Below are 19,409 nucleotides of genomic sequence, written 5' to 3'. Positions count from 1 at the left end.
GAATATAATTAAATCATTTTTTTCCTGTAGGTGGACTATAACGCCACATCCTGGCTGACCAAGAACATGGACCCTCTGAATGACAACGTCACAGCACTGCTCAACAACTCCTCTAGCTCCTTTGTGCAAGACCTTTGGAAAGATTGTGAGATCACTGATATGGCTGCATTAGGAAAAGGATCAAATGTACTTTTGTCTGTTGTGCACGATTCGGTGACTGACGTGTTGTGTGCTTCAGCCGACAGAGTGGTGGGTCTTGACACAATTGCCAAGATGTCCGACAGTTCGATGGCGAGTGGATCAAAGACCAAGAAGGGAATGTTCCGCACGGTGGGACAGCTCTACAAGGAGTCCCTCGCCAAACTCATGACCACACTGCACAACACCCAGCCCAACTTTGTCAGATGCATCATTCCAAACCACGAGAAGAGGGTAAAGAAAAATATTTGCATGAAGTGTTATTTATGAAAACATTATTTACTTCAGATCCCTGTTACCATGAATCAGACAATGTGTCATTTATTACAAATGTGTTTTACCAACTAGTCTTTGTGACAAAAGCCTTAGGCACACCTATTGATGCTACGTCGTTAGAGGTTTCTAAACTCTGTTGTGGTCAATATTTTGTTCTTGTTTGTTTCCACAATATGTCCTCTATGTCAACTCTTTAAGTTCCCTCGCAATTAATGTTCTCCTCAGGCAGGGAAGCTGGATGCCAACCTGGTTCTGGAGCAGCTCAGGTGTAATGGCGTGCTGGAGGGGATTCGAATCTGCCGACAAGGATTCCCGAATCGAATTGTCTTCCAGGAGTTTCGCCAGCGGTGAGTTAGATCAGATGACAGCTAACTATCGCTAACCACTACAGCGCTACTACTATCATTTTGTATTCAATTACAATTTCTGTAAACCTTTCTCTTGAAGCTATGAGATTCTGGCCGCAAGTGCTATTCCCAAAGGTTTTATGGATGGAAAACAAGCTTGCTGTCTCATGGTAAACAAGTGTTCGTCCGTTAAAAATTGCCGTTTTGAATTTAAGCTTACAATGACAGTTATCAATGTCTTTCGATATAGATCAAACATCTGGATCTGGATCCAAATCTGTACAGAATCGGGCAGAGCAAAATATTTTTCCGCACAGGTGTTTTGGCCCAGCTGGAGGAAGAGCGAGACCTGAAGATAACTGTGATCATCATTGCCTTCCAGGCCCAAGCTCGAGGCTTCCTGGCCAGAAAGTACATACGTGCATGCCTTAGAGCAAGACTCTAATTTGTCGGCAAGACTGCATAGTGAAGTGAAATCCAATTTTTCATGTATTTATCATTTTTAAGGGCATTTGCTAAGAGACAGCAGCAACTCACAGCCATGAAAGTGATCCAGAGGAATTGTGCCGCCTACCTCAAACTTAGAAACTGGCAGTGGTGGAGACTCTTCACAAAGGTCTGCATGTCCATATAGGCCCACATAACTCGGGTTCTTCTCCTGAATAGTTAAAGTTCTCAATATTCAATTAATATTCCTCCATGCCCCAAAAGGTTAAGCCTCTTCTGCAAGTGACGCGACAGGAGGAGGAGATGAGCCTAAAGGAGGAGGAGCTGCAGAAATCAAAAGAAAATGCTGTAAAGTACGAATCGGAGCTGAACGAGATCACCTTGAAGCACACAACGGTAAATGACCAATGACATAAACGTAGCGCGTATGGCCCTTTTATCACTCACTCGCAGGGTTACTCGACATCAAGTGCTCAGGTTGACTCTGGTTTTGACTGTCAATTTGCGGCAGATTTTGGAGGAGAGAAATGCGCTGCAGGAGCAGCTTCAGGCTGAGACAGAGTTGTACGCAGAAGCTGAGGAGATGAGGGTGCGTTTGGCTTCTAAGAAGCAGGAATTGGAGGAAATTCTCCACGAGATGGAGGCAAGGCTCGACGAAGAGGAAGAACGTTCTCAGACATTGACGGTGGAAAAGAAGAAGATGCAACAGCAGATGCAGGTAGCTTCGCCTTAATGTTGTGCTCATTTTGCTGTCAGTTATCTGCCGTCTCTCTTTTCAAATATAAGGAAAAGCAAGCATGCAGAGTATTTTGTTATCTCTTCGTTGTTGTAGGAATTGGAAGAACATTTAGAAGAGGAGGAGGATGCGCGACAAAAGCTGCAACTGGAGAAGGTCACTTGTGAAGGAAAGATTAAAAAGCTTGAAGATGACATCTTGGTGATGGAAGATCATAACAACAAGCTGCTGAAGGTAAATGAGAAAAAAAAAACAGCGTGACGTTTGAATTGCTCAGCAGTTTAGACACAATATTTATTTTTTGTAGGAGAGAAAGCTAATGGAGGAGAGGGTTGCGGACTACAGCACTAATCTGGCTGAAGAAGAGGAGAAGTCGAAGAACCTCACAAAGCTGAAAAATAAACATGAGTCCATGATATCAGAACTGGAGGGTAATCATTGTTTAGAAACATCACAATTTTCACACTTATTTTGTTACTGAGTGTTTGTTGATTCGTTCGCCTTCCGCTCGACTTCCAGTCCGACTGAAGAAAGAGGAAAAGGCTCGCCAGGAGCTGGATAAGGTGAAGCGGAAGTTAGAGGCCGAGTCAAATGATCTCCAGGAGCAGCTCGCGGACCTGCAGGCACAGATTGCTGACCTGAAAGCCCAGCTGGCAAAAAAAGAGGAGGAGCTACAGAATTCCTTGGCCAGGTCAAGTCTCATGATGAGTTCTTTCTCAGATGTTCTGTTTTTCAACATGGGCAAAATCAAAACGAATCTCAAACTATCTGGGATAGCTCGCAATTTACAGGGCAAGGAAAATGTCAATGATGCAAGTTGACTTTCAGGCAGCAGGAGAACTAACATACCTTTTATGGATCGTTGTACGTTTGAGGATGTTATTTCTTGATGAATCGCTCTCGCTCGCTCTCTTGCTCAGTTGAACTCTCAGAAAAAGATTTCATTCTGCTCCATGTGCAAATATGCACAGTACTTGGGATGATAAAGGGACAAACGAAAACCCATTCCCGCCCCTGCTGAGTCCGTCCTTTTTTAGAGAATTCTCATCCTCCATCCTCTATCCCAAAAATTGACTCTAATTAAGTTACCAGTCTTTTAAACAAGTTTCCTCCTTTATATAGATTAGAAGATGAGACGGCGCAAAAGAACAACGCTCTAAAGAAAATCCGTGAGCTGGAGGGCCACATCTCTGACCTGCAGGAAGACCTCGACTCTGAGAGAGCAGCAAGGAACAAAGCAGAAAAGATCAAACGTGACTTGGGAGAAGAGTTGGAGGCTCTTAAATCGGAGCTTGAGGATACCCTGGACAGCACTGCCACCCAGCAGGAACTCAGGTCACACTGAGTTCACACACTCATACTTTCACAAAACATAAAATGAGAGCAAAGAGAAAGAAAAAAAAATTTAAGACACATGCGAACAAGCACAAGTTTCACTTTTTTTTCTAGTAAATTTGATATAATATAATCTTCTGTTCTGCAGGGCCAAACGTGAGCAAGAGGTGACCTCACTGAAGAGAGCCATAGAGGAGGAGAACCGGACCCATGAAGCCCAGATACATGAAATGCGACAGAAACACACGCAGGCTGTGGAGGAGCTCGCCGAGCAACTGGAACAGTCTAAACGAGTAATTACTCCATTATTTCACACATTAGTACTTACCGATAATGGATTTTTTCTTGGATTATTGTAACGTATGACTGACTTGTTTAAAATAAAGCCAAAACGTCCCTCCACTACCAGGTCAAGTCAAACTTGGAGAAGGCCAAACAAGCCCTGGAGAAGGAGACGTCTGAATTAACCATGGAGGTGCGCTCGCTCGCTCAAGCCAAACAAGACGGGGAGCACAAGAGGAAGAAGTTGGAAGGTCAAGTGACAGATTTACAATCCCGCTTCAATGACAGTGAGAAGCAGAAGGCGGAACTGGGAGAACGCTGCTCTAAGATCACTGTAATTAGTTTTGTGACGTCGACTCTAAAAATGCTACACTGTAAAAATCCCTAAAAAAAAAATACTTGTTAATCCTCCCACAGGTGGAACTGGAGAGTGTGACAAACCTACTGAATGAAGCTGAGGGCAAGAACATCAAACTGAACAAAGATGTTTCCAGCTTTAGCTCCCAACTTCAGGACACACAGGTTACTGCAGTCGAACTTCAATTTTGTGATAGGAAGCGGCTGAGTGTCGGTCTGACCTTTGACCTGCTTGGTGCCCACAGGAGTTGCTGGCTGAGGAGACCCGACAGAAGTTGCAGTTCTCCACGAAGCTTCGACAGGCAGAGGATGACAAGAACAGTTTACAGGAGCAGCTGGATGAGGAGATGGAGGCCAAGAGGAATGTTGAGAGACACGTTTCCACGCTCAACATCCAGGTCAGAGACTGACGCTAGCGATGCTATCAAACTGTCAGACAGGCAGAAAAAAATGTGCATTTTATTTTTCTTCTTTAACAGCTGTCAGATGCAAAGAAAAAGTTGGAGGAAATGTGCGGGAACGCTGAGCTTCTGGAAGAAAGCAAGAAACGCCTGCAGCGAGACTTGGAGGCAGCCAACACCCAGTTTGAGGAGAAAGGTTCTGCCTACGACAAATTGGAGAAGACTAAAAACCGTCTGCAGCAGGAGCTGGAGGACACACTGATGGATCTTGACAACCAGAGACAGAATGTTTCAAACCTTGAGAAGAAACAAAAGAAGTTTGACCAGGTTTGTCATTGTTGCCATTAAACCGCTACCTGACAACCGCTTTGACATCTTGCCTCATTTGCTTGTGGTTTTTGGGCCTCCAGATGCTGGCGGAGGAGAAGTCCATCTCTAGCAAATACGCAGACGAGCGAGATCGAGCCGAGGCTGAGGCCAGAGAGAAGGAGACAAAGGCTCTGTCCCTGGCCAGGGCTCTGGATGAAGCCCAGGATTCCAGAGAGGAGCTGGAGAGAGCCAACAAGGCCCTCAGAGTGGAAATGGAGGATCTGATCAGCTCAAAGGATGATGTTGGGAAAAATGTACGAGCTAGAATTCAGCGTGTCCCTGAATGCATCATCACTGCCCTGCTGAGATGGGCTCCGGCTCATCCTCGATCCCGAACATAAATAAATGAATGCGTCATCACATAGTTGTGAATTTGATACTCCGTTGTGGTCAGGTCCATGAGCTGGAGAAGTCCAAGCGGGGCTTGGAGGCCCAGGTGGAGGAGATGAAGACTCAGCTGGAGGAGCTGGAGGATGAGCTGCAGGCGGCTGAGGATGCCAAACTGCGCCTAGAGGTCAACATGCAGGCTCTGAAGGCCCAATTTGAGAGGGATCTGCAAGGACGTGATGAGATGGGAGAGGAAAAGAAAAGACAGTTGGTCAAGCAGGTGAGGAAACACGTTTGTCTCCCTTGCAACGCCTCACACGGGAAGTTACTCCCATCGCATTAGAAATCGAACACCTTGCGCACCTTGCAGGTCCGTGAGTTGGAGACGGAGCTAGAGGATGAACGTAAGCAGAGGGCCTCAGCAGCAGCAGCTAAGAAGAAGTTGGAGACCGACATGAAAGATCTGGAGGGCCAAATTGATGCAGCCAATAAGGGACGAGATGAGGCCATTAAGCAGCTCCGAAAGATTCAGGTGACACTGTTTTACACATTTGGTGAAGCTTTCTGGGTTTAAATCTGTGATGGCTTGTGCCTTTTCCGTGTAAAATCCGCCCATCTGTCTGCGTATGGGTTTTCTCTTTGTACTCAGGCTTCTGTTTTCTTTGGCAAATAAGTCTTCAAGTGCTGTATTGCAAACATTTTCCACAAATCAATTTTTAGAATTGTCTAAATTGTCCAGTTTAAAAAATTAAGGCTATTATGGGTACATGTATTCAAATAAAACTATTCTGATGCTGGTGTGTGATTCCCCCTTCTCAACCAGGCCCAAATGAAAGACTTCCAGAGGGAGCTGGAAGATGCCCGTGCTGCCCGTGAGGAAGTGCTGACTACGGCGAAGGACAGTGAGAAGAAAGCCAAGGGCCTGGAAGCTGAGTTGATGCAGCTGCAGGAGGTAACAATGTTGGCAGGCAACAACACTATGGAATGCTAAAGCTAACAAAAACTAATTATAGTCAAAATGTCCCTCATTTTCGTTTTTGGCTATCAATACTAGATGATTTTGAATGTATTTATTTTGGTTATGTTTTACATCCGTAGCTACAGATGAACCAAGGTTAGCTGTTTGAAAATTGTATGTTGCACTTGACAAATACTTCATATATGTAAAAAAAAAAACAAAAAAAAACAACTTATACTAAAGCTGATGACACGTGAACTAAAACCACACATTTTCAAAAAGCGGCGTTCCAAAATAAAGGCTTCAACCCGTGTTTCATATCATGCTTCTTTAGGAATTGGCCTCTGCCGAGAGGGCGCGAAAGCAAGCAGAGGCTGAAAGGGACGAGCTGGCAGACGAGCTGGCGAGCAACTCCTCTGGAAAGTCAGTCACGCTTTGTCTTTATTCAGAATTATTTGATCCGATCTGACCGCACACGTGCTTCTCGTACGTAGGTCAGCCTTGTCCGACGAGAAGCGTCGCCTGGAAGCTAAGATCTCCCAGCTGGAAGAGGAACTCGAAGAAGAGCAGAGCAACATGGAGATCCTCAACGACCGGCTGAGGAAGAGCACACAACAGGTTGCAGTAGAAGCTCGATCACGTCTACAGCAGCCTCGCCGGAAGGTCTGCGCACCTGATACCAAATTGCATTCTCCCCACAGGTGGATCAGATGAACAACGAGCTGCAAACGGAGCGCTCGGCCTCTCAGAAGAACGAGAGCGCCCGGCAGCAGATGGAGCGCCAGAACAAGGATATGAAGGCCAAGCTCAGCGAGATGGAGAACCAGGTCAAGTCCAAGTTCAAATCCTCCATTGCCGCTTTGGAGGCGAAGGTGGCCCAACTGGAGGAGCAGCTGGAGCAGGAGAACAGGTCAGAGACAGGGAAACACCCGATAACCAAGGCAATACTTTTTTCTTTGTCGCATCATAATCCTGAAAATATTCTTGCCGCCTTTTCAAAAAGTGTATTTTTCTATGCACTACTCCAAATTGGCAAAGCAAAATTAGAATTGTAGGATGCTGCTTGCAAATATATATATATATATTTATGAAAACATACAATATACATCATTTGGACACAGATCTGAACTTTTATTGAACTACAATGTCAGGGCAAAAACTAAACCACGAGGATCAAAAAAACGACCTTTACAAAACAAGTAAACATTTTTTAACCTAATCCTCAGTCAAGATGGACATTGCACGTCAAACTATACACTTTAGGAATCCTGTGATGCATTTCAGCCAGAAAGAAAGCCACCAGAAAAGAAAACAGAGGTTATTGAAGAATTAAAAAACATGCTACAGTGATTTTTATTTATTTATTTATTTATTTTTGTAATGTTGTTGCTGCAGTACTGAGAAAGCCAAATAACCTTTCTCCAGTCAGCATCACAAGTGCCTGGCTAAATCATGAGCAGGCCTCAAACCTGCAACTCCCCCAGTCCAATCTCAATTCCTTGCAGACTTATTGTCCAGTTTAAACGGAATAACATCAAGCTTTTGTCTTCCTTTTCAGGGAAAAGCAGGCGACTGCCAAGAGTGTGCGCCAAAAAGACAAGAAGCTCAAGGATGTTATGATGCAGGTGGAGGATGAAAGGAAACAGGCAGAACAGTACAAAGACCAGGTCGGGTCAGATGTTTACCAAGAAATTTGGTTCTCGGGTAGCAGAAGTGACTCACCCTTGACTTGAATGCTCCCTCGATCAAATCCTCGCCAGGCGGAGAAGGCAAACACGCGCATGAAGCAGCTGAAGAGGCAGCTGGAGGAGTCGGAGGAAGAGTCTCAGCGAGCCACGGCCGCCCGCAGGAAGCTGCAGCGGGAGTTGGATGAAGCCACCGAGGCCAACGATGCCATGAGCCGTGAGGTCAACTCTCTCAAGAGCAAACTCAGGTAGGAATAGTTTCAAGTCATAAACACATTTTTTTTCTGCTCTTTGATAGCGACGGGAAAATGAAGCTTCAAATTTGCTACGTGAACCAGTTTTTGTACCGTTTGAGTCCTCTAGATGGCATTGTTTATTTAAAAATGGCAAGTCAGTGTGCTTTTAGCCCTATTTTGAACCGAGAGTGCCTTCTTGAAAATGGCCTCGCAAGTGTATCTGCAATTAAATTCTCTCCTTCAGCCATTGCGGTTGAAAAAAGCAAGAATATAGTTTAGGTTTTCAAACAGTGGCCAGTTACAACTTCCGGGTGTGTTGATTCCACATAGCGCTGCCCCCTCACGAGTGAGTATCCAATCACAAAACTCGTTCGTCACCTTCAGCGTAAGGCCAGCGAGGAGGCTCACTGTAACCAATTGGTGATCTGATTGGCTATCGCGACTGTCTATTAAATCTGAAAGCCGGTTGACTTTGCAGAAAAGATGCCTGCACGATTAATAATAAAATAATATTGACTATGAAAAGAATAGTGCGAGCTACTGGTATTTTGAAGCAGCGAAGGCCTTGACCGTCCACCACTGTTAAATTGTAGAACGGCGTGTGTGATTCTGTACAATTTGTGGTACAAATATTTTTCTTATAGCTCCTTTACTGGATGAAAATGTTTTCTGTTAACAAATACATCGTAGTACATCAAATCAACTCTTCAGGCGATACAAATGTGTGTATTTTTGTATTCCAGAGGAAACCTCTAATTCAAGAACACAGCAGGTACCGCTACATCTAAAAGTTACTGTCTCCTCATTATCTCTACAAAATCCCCAACTTCATTTCCTCTTCTTTCTAACTTATTGAGCCCACCAAGAGAATTTGTCAATAACTTTCAAACTGAAATTCTTCAGCTTTCCTGAAATGCCAGAATATACGTACAGTATGATCCGTGCACGTTACCTGTGTACCACCTACGTTTTTTTTCTTTTTCGCCATGTGCCGCATCCGAGGAAAACTGCTCTGCAAGCTCTCCCTGACTCGTTCGCTCATGTACCTGCCGCGTGTTTTTGTGCCTGTGACTTTTTAGGCGTGGAAATGAGCCCTCCTTTGGCAGCGCTCCTCGACGTATGGGCGGAGGTCGGAGGGCGGTTGAGGATGCGTCAGAGGAGGAGGCGGACTCCCCAAGTGATTTCAATGGAAAGTCTGCAGACTGAGAGATGAGACGATGCCAACTCAGCGGATATCAGAATCTTCTGACAATACTGCCTCTTGAAAATTGAGGTTAACGTTTTGCTTCCCTCCCTGTTGCCCCTTACTTAAAAAAAAACACACTGCCTGGCCAAAGGAAAGTCACACACTGTTTTGTTTGGATTAACATTCACTTGATATCATTTAAGTAAGCTAATACAATGTCACCACATTTTCTACCAAGCAGAGATGTATTTTCAGCCGAGCGCTTGTATTGAGAGCTGCACTTCAGAGGATTGCACACTCAAAAGTTCCTCAATGGGGTGAAGGTATCAACTATATGTGGAAATGTTTTACTATTAGAAACCAAATGATTCGTGTCGTGTCATTTTGGAATATGCCCATCCCAGAAAAGAAAAAAAAAGTCCGTCAATGTTAAAACCTGTTCCGAGATCAAATTCATGTGGTCAGCTGATCTCATATTCGGGCACAGAATGTGTATCCTGACCAGATCGGAGACCGACCCAAATCGGAACTCCGCAGTCTGCTGGGTGATAATCACTTCTTCCAGCCGCTTTGATGCAAGTCAATTCAGTCTTCCTGCAATCGAGCAACATCGTATCCACAACTACACGTATAAAAATTTTTTGTAGGAAGGAGTCGAGAAGCACTTCCTGGTAATTCAGTGCACTGCCCTAATCTTCATGCAATCCAGTTTGTTTCTTTTCAAGGGGCCAGGTAGCGTCGATTTTTCTGCCATTTCTAGAAGTTAACTGATCTGTCCTCTAGTTTCAGAGCACTTTTTCTTGACACAAATCGAAGAGATTAGCGAAAAACATCAACCGAGGCGGTTATTTGGTGGCTTCACTGCTGTGTGATTTCCTGTTTTTATTTACACCATTTTGTGCTGCACTAAATGACTAATAATGCAACATTCTGTACACGATAGGAGCCGCTAATTACCGTGCTAACCTGCCAGCAGAGCCACCTTTGGATAGTATGTCACCTTGTGTAAATGTAGAACTACTACAGCTACGGTTGTCTTCTTGCCTGTGACTGCTGTTGACGTATTAGATTGGAAATGTAGATGCGGTCTACTCCCAGTCTGTTTTTTTTTTTTTGTACCCTAATACTCAGCTATTACATTTTTTGTACGACAACTACTTCATACATTTACACTTAAAATGTTATCAAAGGTTTAGGGTCACATTCTTGTACAATTTGCTGCATTCTTGGACCATTGTCAACAATTCATTCTGCCTTCTGAGATTTGTCCCTGCTAATCACCCTCGACTGTCCAATACATGCAGTTATGTAATCAACTGATGTTTACATTGCACAATTTCTTTCTACTAATTGTTGAACCACCTGCACTAAAAAAAATAAAACTCTATACAAAAAAAAGAAATTATTTCCTTTGAATGCAAAAGCAAGGATGTTGGGCGGTCACCGCACAGATATTTGCTAATCGGCTAGCTGGGCAGTCCGTCCTGAGGGCAGATTGGAATCGTAAATTCAAGTAAACCTCGGCCATTAGCATCTCTCCCTGGGCGGCATCATGCACGGACGCTTTATTTGGGGTGATCGGTGGCCAACGATTTTTATGTATAAGGCCAGAGGGTCGAGGCCAGAACGGTACAGAGATACTGGCCGGAGCGCGGGGGACTGACTGGCAAAAAAGGGTCAAGTGCCCAGCTATACTGAACACTCTTGAAGTAAAAGCAGAAACCATTTCAAAGGGACAAAACGGCCATGTTAAAGCTTTATTAAGTCTAATTCCTGTTTCAAAATAAAAAATAAAAAAAAGGCAAAGGAAACGGACTTTCCAATATACACAACCTGATCAATTATTGCTTTATTTTTCCTCCCCACAGTGAGTCCACAGTTATTAAGAGAACGATGATGGTTACATTCAGTAGAGTGAGTGTGCTAATCAACATTAAACAGACACTTCAATTCAAGAAAAAGAGCGGATAACGTGGAGGAAGGCAGCACTGGCTTAAAACCAAACCCCGGCAGCAACATTTTTCTGTGATATCCCCAAAAATCAAGCTCCACTGCATCACACATGAAAATTAAATGATGCCACTTTTGATTAGTCCTAAAGTTTAAGCTTCAAAGAATTAAATACAAAAATAAAAACTAACAAATTGAAAACATGTATTTCCCTTATCACAGCTTTGGTTTGTATTTAAACGGCAACCTTGTATTGTTGTTAGATCATTTTATGGTCCTGAAATGATGGTCACTTACACATCCGTAACATTTGTTACATGGAAGTTATCCCTCACATTCAGGCAGTGTTGTTTTGAAGCTCCTCACCACATGAACAGGAGTGAGTGTGGATGTTACGTTTAAAAAAAAAAAAAAAACAGTGCGTCGCATCCCATGATATAAGTGCGTCTGAGGCAGCAGAATTCCACACATCATTTGGAGCGAGGAGCAAAGAAAGTGGTTTTCAGGTTCAACGAACTCAATGTTCAAAGTTCAGTTGGGGGTTCCTCACAGCAGCATCTTGACTCCTCCCTGTGGAGACTGTGCACCTTGAGAAACACCACGCGGGGGTGCTGGTCCAAACTCTAACCGCTTCACTAAACTACAAGACAAGCACAAATAGTTGTAAGACACCCGTATGTTCAACTCCCCACTGTCACTGCATCACAAATTTCATCATCTGCCAGTTGCTAGTGTCATGACTTCATCACAATCAAAAGAGAACCAAGAGAGCAAAAAATAAACATAAAATATTTACGATGAAAATGTAAAAAGTAGGATGAACAATTTTCTAAAAATAATCTAATAGCAAAAACCCCCTTGACAAACTCAAATTATATTATATAATCAACAATATGTGATTTGAAAATGTTGTTCTATGTTGCATTGTCGATTTGAATCGGATTAAGCGCCTGTAAAAAAAATAAATAAATAAGGCATTAAATCGCAATATTGGAAAAAAAAAAAAAAGCGAAATAAATCGCAATTGAATTAGTTTTCAAAATTGTTCAGCTCGAGTATCAACCACATAAAAGCATCTCTCACCTGTCGTACTGTGGAGGAGGGCTCATGCTGCTTGCTTGGATGTCAGCCCCCCCATCGAGACCACATGGACTAGCGGGGGCGGGTGGAAGCGCGGGTCGAGGGCCCGATGTGTCGTACACAAAGTCTCGACATGAGGCCAGCTTGGACTCCAAATTCTGACACCAACAAAGAAAGCGTCCTCATATATCACAAACTTCATTATGGAATGGACACAAAACAATCGGGAGATAAATGATACAAAAATTAAATTAAATAAAACATCTTACCCCAACTTTTCTCAGCAGCTCCCCAACAATGTTCAGTGCAGATATTCTTGCAGATGTTGTGAGAGGAGTACCTGGTAAACCATCACCTGACAAAAACAAGAGGTGAAATAAAAATAAATAAATACAAAAATAAAAGAAAATACTATTTCATCTTCCTACATATCGTATCCAATGCACTTATTTAATTAATTAATAATTTAGGAAAACATAAGCAAAGTATCCCTATTCACCTCTCCGGATGCTGGATGCAGGGGGTGTGGCAAATGAGCTGAGTGGCTTGGACGGCGTAACGGGGGTGGGGGGGTTACTAACGGAGCATGGAAGGTCTGGCCGATCGGGGTCTTTGCCCATGCTGCTTGATGGTCGCCTTTCCTTCTGACGCACCGCCAGCTCCTGGCGAAGATCTACGTCAAACAGGAGAGTCGGACAGACTTAAAGCTGCAAACCCGTCCGTTTCAAGTCAAATGCCTCTGACGTTGGTGAGTGAGCATCTGAATGAATCAATAATTGTTTTGCGGTTTGTTGGGGCTTCACTCGTGATGTCGTGTGAATGTGACCAAAGAACCGGGTTAAAATGTAGATGCGCAACAAATGAGACGGACGACTTTTTATCTATTCTTCAGTGACCACACGAATAATCAAGTCACCTATGGTTAGTGGGAGGAATATTCAAATGTACTCAACTAAAATTACCATGTAAAATGAAGTGAGATGCCGTTCATCTGTTCGGGCCTGCTCTAAAAAAAAAATACAAGCTTTTCCAACATATCTGTGGGTGTGTCTTGATTTCTGTATATTGAAATGGAAGTGATCATTTACGGCTACTAAGGCTGAGATTGCACCAAACTGACTGAGATAGCTCAAGTGTTTTACCTCTGGCTTCATCTTTAAGCCTCTGAACAGACTCAAGCAGGTTCTCCTTCTCATCCAACTCGCTCTCGAGAAAAGCATTCCTCTCAATGACATGGTTCATCCTCAGCTCAAAGTCCTCCAGAGACATGATGGTCGCCCTGGATTGCAACAGAGATGATTTCGGAGCCCTCCATTTATGTATTTATTTTTTAACAGCAAAACCTATGGACTTGAGATTTAGGTACTGACCTTTTGGTCCTCTCGAGGTCATCGTTGGACTGTTCGAGCTCTCTGATATATTTCTGCAGGTGATCTTTGACTGCTGTTGTCTCAGCCAAAGTTTCCTCCAGATTGGAGATGTGCTTAAAATTATCAGTGTACTGACACTCAAATTTCTCCTGAAAAAAAAATATTTTAGAGATATTATGTGACATATGGGCTGCCATGAGGAACATATAAAAAATATCAGATTTTTTTTTTTTTTTAACTGAACAGCCAATGTGCCAATGATAAAAACGGTATGTAGCAATTGGATGTACTTATATGCTCCACCGGCATATAACGGTGTTTAAAACTTCGGACAGCAAACCCACAAAACTGCTCCGGGAGAAGCCGCAGTGCGCCGAAATTAACGGAAGAAAATACAGATTTGAAAGGTGTTTGTTTCGCCCATCTCATCAGTGAAATTCAGATTTGTAAATCACTGTGACGATGATCTCTGTCTTTTCTTCTTTTTTTTTTTTTAATTGAGCATCCAGATTTCATCATCAATGCAGCATTTTGACACCTGTTGACACGCATATCCAGTTTCACGTCTCAATCAAACCTTAATGTTTTCCAGTTCCATACGAAGTCTGCTGTTGTCTTGGAGCAGTTCCTTGTTCCGAGCTTCACATTGCTTCAGCTCAGCTTCCAGCTCGGCTTCATAGTCTCGACTCATCTGCTGAAACTCCTGCAGCTCCTCCTGAGCTTCATCTGACCTAAAGACAACACGTTTCCAAAATAAGATCAACCTCCATGCACCACTGATGATTGTTACATTTTAGATCACGACCCAAGACTTTGAGTAAGTGAGTGAATAAATACAAGCAAACCATATCATAGTAATCTATTAAGGGCTGTGTATGTATTAGGATTATATAGTGACAATATTACCTCTGCTGGTGTCTATTTGCCTGTTCCTTCCAGAAGTCCATCTCCTCTTGTAGGGTGGCAAAGTTGCGTGCTGTTGGCTCGCCCATGTCTCGGGATGATCGTAATTAAGGAGCCGGGCTAAAAAAATAAATAAATAAAAGTTCACCCCACAACATGTTTAACAATATTTTGGTTTCAACACCGCCCCTGCTGTTTGCGGATGCTAACACGCTAATAGAAGTCGAGGAATGTACATATCATTTTCAACACTTAAAAAAAATCACACTAAATAAATGCAAAACATGAGGAAATGTTGACTAGTTTTGGGAAGAGAAAACGATTGTAGCATTTGTGAGTAAACATTATGGCTTACAAGCTTAGCCAGCTTAGCACACAATCATTGCTCTCCCGACGCCAAGTTAAACGGTAGTTTTAAATAGACTCACCTGCATGCAAGGGAAATGTTAAAATGTATTAAGCTGAATATTTATAGTCCCGGTTAAGCGTTCTCGTGCATGTTTTCTAATAATACGTCTAGCTCCAACAAACTTACTTTAGCTCACTCGCCGCCAGCTCAAAACTACACGACCGTTCCACCACCCAATCAACTACAAACAAAGCTTGAAATCCGAGACACTATTGGTCTAGAAGGACGACAGTAGAAGAATATCCAACCAATCAAATCGTTCTTATATCTGGAGTGGGCGGTTTGTATTTGGCGTCGTATATGCTCCAATGAGCGATATCCATAGGGATCCTTGGTTGGTTGACGACATGCAGACCGTGTCGCCATCTTGAACCGGGAGACCCCGGCCGTCCCTTCCATTAATCATAAAGCGTCGAATTATTTACCGATTGTGACACGGATTTGTTTGTTCGATAAATCAGACATATATCTATGATGACAAACGTTGCTATTTAAAAAGAAAAATAATCAGGGCATGCAGGCGGTTATTCAAATGGTTCTAAAAATCAGTGAAATTGTGGTAAATGTCGTCTTTCATGGTTTATGGCGTAAAATAAATGTGTGCGAAGCAGAATATATTTGCTTGAATATTTGGAAATCCATCCATCCATTAATTCGATGATTAATGAAAATGCCATTATAGTAAATAACAGTTTTTATTGCGCTTCCACTACAAGCAGGTCATTTCATTCATGTTATTTCCATAATTCCAATACTGTATCAAGCTATTTTCTGTTACAACATGCACATGTTGTTTGGTGAATTTTACAAGCCTTAAATTATGCATCATTTAAAAAATCCCATCAATACGGTAGTTGTTACAATGCCAATAAAATAATAACATTTAGTTTTGACTCCTAAGATTGAATACAGTACTACGTAGAAATAAAATAAATAAATAAACACCACTGATTTAAAAAACAAAAAAAGGAAGAAGCAAGAGCCAATCTTCAAAGCCCAAACCTCAGTGGTGTGAGGCAGAAATATTAACTTCTAGGGCACGGTGTTATAATCCGACTGCCAATGTAATTGTTAGTTGTTTCTCAGTGGATTAGGTGCAACTCGTGGAAAACAAAGTCATGAGAACATAGTTCAGTCAATTCAAGGAACATATAAGTGATGAAAATGTATTGAAGGAGTTATTTTAAATTTATCACATTCCAATCCACCAGTGGACATCAGGTCAGTTGTTGTTCACAACAGGGCTTGCTTAATGAGGTAGACAAGGCTGTAAGAGAAAAAGAGAAAAAGAGCACCATTGCACCATTATGGTTATGACAACTTCTCAGTGGGGTAAGCAAACAATTACATTGGAGTACAAAAGCAATACATCAATATATTGTACCTTCACAATGTGGAATCTTACTGTACTCTGTATTCTTCCTTACCTCGGTGGAATTTTTATGTGACCTCCTTCGCTTTGTCTCGTGGACATGCCTTCTTACAATCCAACACGTCCGTCTTCACCTGGCCCAGAGTTCGCAGTAGGCACATGGTATCAAAGCCCTCATCGGCAGCTTCTTGCAATAACACAAGCACCTGTTCATTACACACGTGAAATGAGTTCAACTCTCGACTAAATTGTTATTACGGTTATCAACTGACTCACCTGCAGGCACTTGAAGGATTTCAGTTCACTTAGGTTTTCCTGCAGAAAGAGCAGATAGATGCTGAGGTCATTGTAGAAGGGCGTGATGACTCCTAAAGCACCAAAGCCTGGCAGAATCTCATAAGGCCGGAGGAAGTTGGAACTCTGACGAGCGGGTCCGACAGCGGCGTACACCACCAGTGGGGTGAGCAGTACGTAAACCCCGAGGTTGATGTAGCTGAGTAGCCGGAAGACTCCCACTGCCACAAGCTTACACTGGACGGCTGAAGGTAACCTGCTGTCATTGGTCAGCACCCCCGTGCGCAGGTCACAAGGAAACTCATCGGTAAGAGAGGCCAGTCGGATGTAGTATCCCAGGTAGAGGCAGGCGAGCAGCAGGATGAGCAGAGTCAAACCCCGGCATGCCAAGTACATGACGACGAGGCGGTGAGAGAAGCGCTTGGTCTTTAGATACTGCTCAACTAAAGGGTATTTGAAGCAACCCTCAGCCAACTCCAGAGCGCTGCTACAGAGAAGATTACACGGCACAAAGGGGGGAACAAAATCTTACATGCATAAACACGTTTTTCTTGTTCAAATATTTCAATGTGAAAATGGAAATATTTGGTTATTTACCTTTGTGTGTCCTGTGAAACATCCTTAGCATCCAAGGATGCCAAATTCTTTGCCAGTTTAATGGACCGGTTATAAAAGCGATCCAGCTCCTCCATTATGAAGTTGAGATCCGAGGAGAGATGTGGGGCTGCAGTGAAGCGCCAGAAAAGGGCAGGGATGTACACAAGGATGGCCAGCGACAGAAGGATATATGGAAAGAACTACACGAAAAAGAGAGAAAGCACATATACTCAACTTCTCAGGGTCCGTGATGGAAAAATTCTGGAATTTTGCATGTCCTCAAGAGGATGTGATCATGAGAAATTATTGTACCATCACTTTAATGATAGATTGACATCATCTAATAGCTGTGGCATAAACAGTATAGTATGCCAAATAATTAGTACATAGGTGCAGGAATAATAATTCCCCTAGTAGTAAATATTGTGTAGATGGCAGATACCTTGTGAAGCCATAATTGTGAACCGTCATCTTGTTGTTGTACTGCTGCCCAGCAAAAGGAATCTACATACGCTGCCTGTCTCCACGAGAAGTTCGTAGGAGCAAAGCAGCTGATTTGTGTACCTGAAGGAATATAAAATAAGAACGTTAAATAACAATGTTCCCTTTATACATCCAACTGATGCAATAAGGTTAAATTATAACTGTATTTATTATTGTGGTTATGTGTATTGGTGTTGAACTGGGCTGTACCATACTGAAAGCTAATATTTTTTTTCTTTATACGATAATCACAATATTAGAAATAGCTAGCTTGCGCTATAATGCACTGCAGTTTAATTTCTAGCAGTCTGAGGTTTTGGTATAATCTTCATATGTGGTTAATACTGGCCAAACAGCACAAAAACATGTTTGGTGTGAATGGTGGTTTGTCACTATGTGGAGTCCGCCCTGTGAGTCAGGGGCAGGCCCTGCCTCAAATCAGCTGATATAGACTCCAGGTTCTTCGCATGTCACCCTGGACAGGAAAGCAATAAACACGATGGATGGATGGTATAAATCAAATTAGCTACACTATATGCTGAGACCTTGGTTTATAAGCAGCACGAAGTGAAACTTGACTCCGGTCTATAACCTGCAGGGGGGAAATGTAAGAACATCTACAATAGTACATTAGATCTTTCCAATCTTCTAGGAAGACATTATACAAGATGATGGTGTCTTTCTGGGAAACTCATTATTGACCTGCTTTGGTGAATCATGACAGCAGAAATGGGGCTTGGCCCACAAAGTTGGAACCATACATTTGTAATTTTTGGCAAGGTGAAGAAATACTGGTAATTAATCACAAAGGCCCTCCCTGAGTTGACGAATTCATAAAGCGTGGCACTTTATGATTGTCTGAATAAAGCAGCAAGGTGATGCTGTGTAGATTCTAACCTGCTCACTTTGGCAATTACTGTTGTGGGCTTTGTGAGAAGATTATGGTTGAACAGCTCATGGGGAATGTCTAAATGCATGGCTCATTCACACGATAGACGTCATACCTTTAGACTCAATCGACTAAGAATGGGACATGCCGCAGCCGAAACGTGTCCCGCTACTGTCTGGGCGTGATTTAAGTAAAAGGGTGGAGCCTTACGTCACGCCAGCATTTCATTCAATCCTCTAGAAAAACAAATATTGCAAATTGTACCGCTATACGTAATGCATTTTGTTTAAATAACGAATGTCTATTTTCATTTGAATTGAACAAGGAATCTGTGTTCTGAAGACATTCACACGTTTCTTAAAGAGGCGCTTACCCACGGACACCTCCTGAGCAAAAGCGAGCGAGATGAGAAACAAAGGTAGTCCCACAGCCAGGAACGTCACTATTTTGTCCGCGGCCAGCTCCAGTCGCATGCCTTTGTATTTTGCTTCAGTGGGGTCCTTCAACAAAAAGTCCGAGAAAACGTATTCCGTTGCTACGTGGGCAATCGCCATGGTGCACGGAGACGATAATAAATGGATGGGGAAAAAGTAGATATCTTTTAAATCATGTGTCCAAATGAAGCCGAAGTGGACAAATAAAGCACAGAACTCTGAGTCTCTATTGTTCGTGCATCTCCATTCACCGGTGGGACGACGGTTGAACCTGTTGTCCCGTTATTGTAGAAACCGCACCACAGGCGCCAGGGAGCGCTAGTGAACACCAGCTGACATTTAGATTACGCGTGCAGAAATATATTTATAATTTACACCTAAGAATACGTGACTGTAAAGACCATTGTTCTCTGGACAACATACAATTACAGGTGAAAATATACTCAAAACTATATCAAGTATGAAAATGAATGGACGGAAGAGGAACA

General features: G+C 42.9%; 3 protein-coding genes across 9 annotated transcripts in view; 1 reads left to right on the top strand and 2 right to left on the bottom strand.

The window, feature by feature from the left end:
- myh11a (myosin, heavy chain 11a, smooth muscle) overlaps positions 1-10,532 on the top strand; it is a 28,655-nt gene extending 18,123 nt beyond the window's left edge. For 3 of the 6 annotated variants that reach the window (XM_088302376.1, XM_088302374.1, XM_088302375.1), the window contains 26 exons: positions 31-432; positions 700-821; positions 922-991; positions 1,072-1,232; positions 1,329-1,437; positions 1,533-1,664; positions 1,780-1,986; positions 2,101-2,238; positions 2,312-2,435; positions 2,524-2,695; positions 3,127-3,339; positions 3,488-3,632; positions 3,749-3,955; positions 4,039-4,143; positions 4,224-4,376; positions 4,458-4,706; positions 4,790-5,002; positions 5,143-5,355; positions 5,446-5,607; positions 5,899-6,027; positions 6,368-6,456; positions 6,528-6,651; positions 6,735-6,943; positions 7,592-7,700; positions 7,794-7,966; positions 9,034-10,532. In XM_088302376.1, coding sequence (XP_088158502.1) covers positions 31-432; positions 700-821; positions 922-991; positions 1,072-1,232; positions 1,329-1,437; positions 1,533-1,664; positions 1,780-1,986; positions 2,101-2,238; positions 2,312-2,435; positions 2,524-2,695; positions 3,127-3,339; positions 3,488-3,632; positions 3,749-3,955; positions 4,039-4,143; positions 4,224-4,376; positions 4,458-4,706; positions 4,790-5,002; positions 5,143-5,355; positions 5,446-5,607; positions 5,899-6,027; positions 6,368-6,456; positions 6,528-6,651; positions 6,735-6,943; positions 7,592-7,700; positions 7,794-7,966; positions 9,034-9,160 — 4,257 coding nt within the window. In that variant the 3' untranslated portion in view covers positions 9,161-10,532. Of the gene's footprint in view, positions 1-30; positions 433-699; positions 822-921; positions 992-1,071; positions 1,233-1,328; positions 1,438-1,532; positions 1,665-1,779; positions 1,987-2,100; positions 2,239-2,311; positions 2,436-2,523; positions 2,696-3,126; positions 3,340-3,487; positions 3,633-3,748; positions 3,956-4,038; positions 4,144-4,223; positions 4,377-4,457; positions 4,707-4,789; positions 5,003-5,142; positions 5,356-5,445; positions 5,608-5,898; positions 6,028-6,367; positions 6,457-6,527; positions 6,652-6,734; positions 6,944-7,591; positions 7,701-7,793; positions 7,967-8,697; positions 8,727-9,033 lie in introns of all 6 variants that reach the window. The other 3 variants (XM_088302377.1, XM_088302379.1, XM_088302378.1) reach the window with 2 other exon arrangements.
- Positions 10,533-10,956: 424 nt separating this feature from the next.
- On the bottom strand, positions 10,957-15,033 carry LOC148332611 (nuclear distribution protein nudE homolog 1-like). Its single transcript, XM_088303728.1, has 9 exons — positions 14,872-15,033; positions 14,447-14,563; positions 14,118-14,271; positions 13,541-13,689; positions 13,313-13,449; positions 12,670-12,843; positions 12,440-12,525; positions 12,174-12,328; positions 10,957-11,730 (listed from the first exon to the last, which is right to left on the bottom strand). Exons 2-9 carry the CDS (start codon positions 14,530-14,532, stop codon positions 11,637-11,639), a joined length of 1,035 nt encoding a protein of 344 aa, XP_088159854.1. The 5' UTR covers positions 14,533-14,563; positions 14,872-15,033; the 3' UTR covers positions 10,957-11,636.
- A 597-nt stretch (positions 15,034-15,630) lies between these two features.
- On the bottom strand, positions 15,631-19,196 carry LOC148332610 (pannexin-1-like). Of its 2 annotated transcripts, none has more exons than XR_015844583.1 (6): positions 18,861-19,196; positions 17,558-17,679; positions 17,116-17,315; positions 16,501-17,005; positions 16,280-16,408; positions 15,631-16,119 (listed from the first exon to the last, which is right to left on the bottom strand). XR_015844583.1 is itself a non-coding variant. In XM_088301769.1 (6 exons), exons 1-5 carry the CDS (start codon positions 19,039-19,041, stop codon positions 16,293-16,295), a joined length of 1,146 nt encoding a protein of 381 aa, XP_088157895.1. In that variant the 5' UTR covers positions 19,042-19,196; the 3' UTR covers positions 15,631-16,119; positions 16,280-16,292. The 2 variants fall into 2 exon arrangements, 1 of the variants encoding a protein (XP_088157895.1); XM_088301769.1 differs by having other exon boundaries at positions 16,280-16,430.
- Between the last annotated feature and the right edge of the window lie 213 nt (positions 19,197-19,409).

This window comes from Idiotropiscis lumnitzeri, chromosome 8 (genome assembly GCF_059441095.1).
Source record: "Idiotropiscis lumnitzeri isolate Australia: NSW breed Sydney's pygmy pipehorse chromosome 8, RoL_Ilum_1.0, whole genome shotgun sequence".
NCBI classification, from domain to species: Eukaryota; Metazoa; Chordata; class Actinopteri; order Syngnathiformes; family Syngnathidae; genus Idiotropiscis; species Idiotropiscis lumnitzeri.
Note: the sequence above shows the minus strand (reverse complement) of the source record. Positions and strands in the feature narration are given on the sequence as shown.

Bases quoted from the DNA above. Each gene is read 5' to 3' on its own strand.
- LOC148332611 (XM_088303728.1), bottom strand. From the start codon at position 14,532: ATGGGCGAGCCAACAGCACGCAACTTTGCCACCCTACAAGAGGAGATG. The intron at 14,272-14,446 runs GTAATATTGTCA...TGTTGTCTTTAG, and splicing joins GCAAATAGACACCAGCAGAG to GTCAGATGAAGCTCAGGAGG. The intron at 13,450-13,540 runs GTCAGTACCTAA...GTTGCAATCCAG, and splicing joins GACCTCGAGAGGACCAAAAG to GGCGACCATCATGTCTCTGG.
- LOC148332610 (XM_088301769.1), bottom strand. From the start codon at position 19,041: ATGGCGATTGCCCACGTAGCAACGGAATACGTTTTCTCGGACTTTTTG. The intron at 17,316-17,557 runs GTATCTGCCATC...TTTTTCGTGTAG, and splicing joins CACAATTATGGCTTCACAAG to TTCTTTCCATATATCCTTCT. The intron at 16,431-16,500 runs GTGAGTCAGTTG...TGTAATGAACAG, and splicing joins AATCCTTCAAGTGCCTGCAG to GTGCTTGTGTTATTGCAAGA.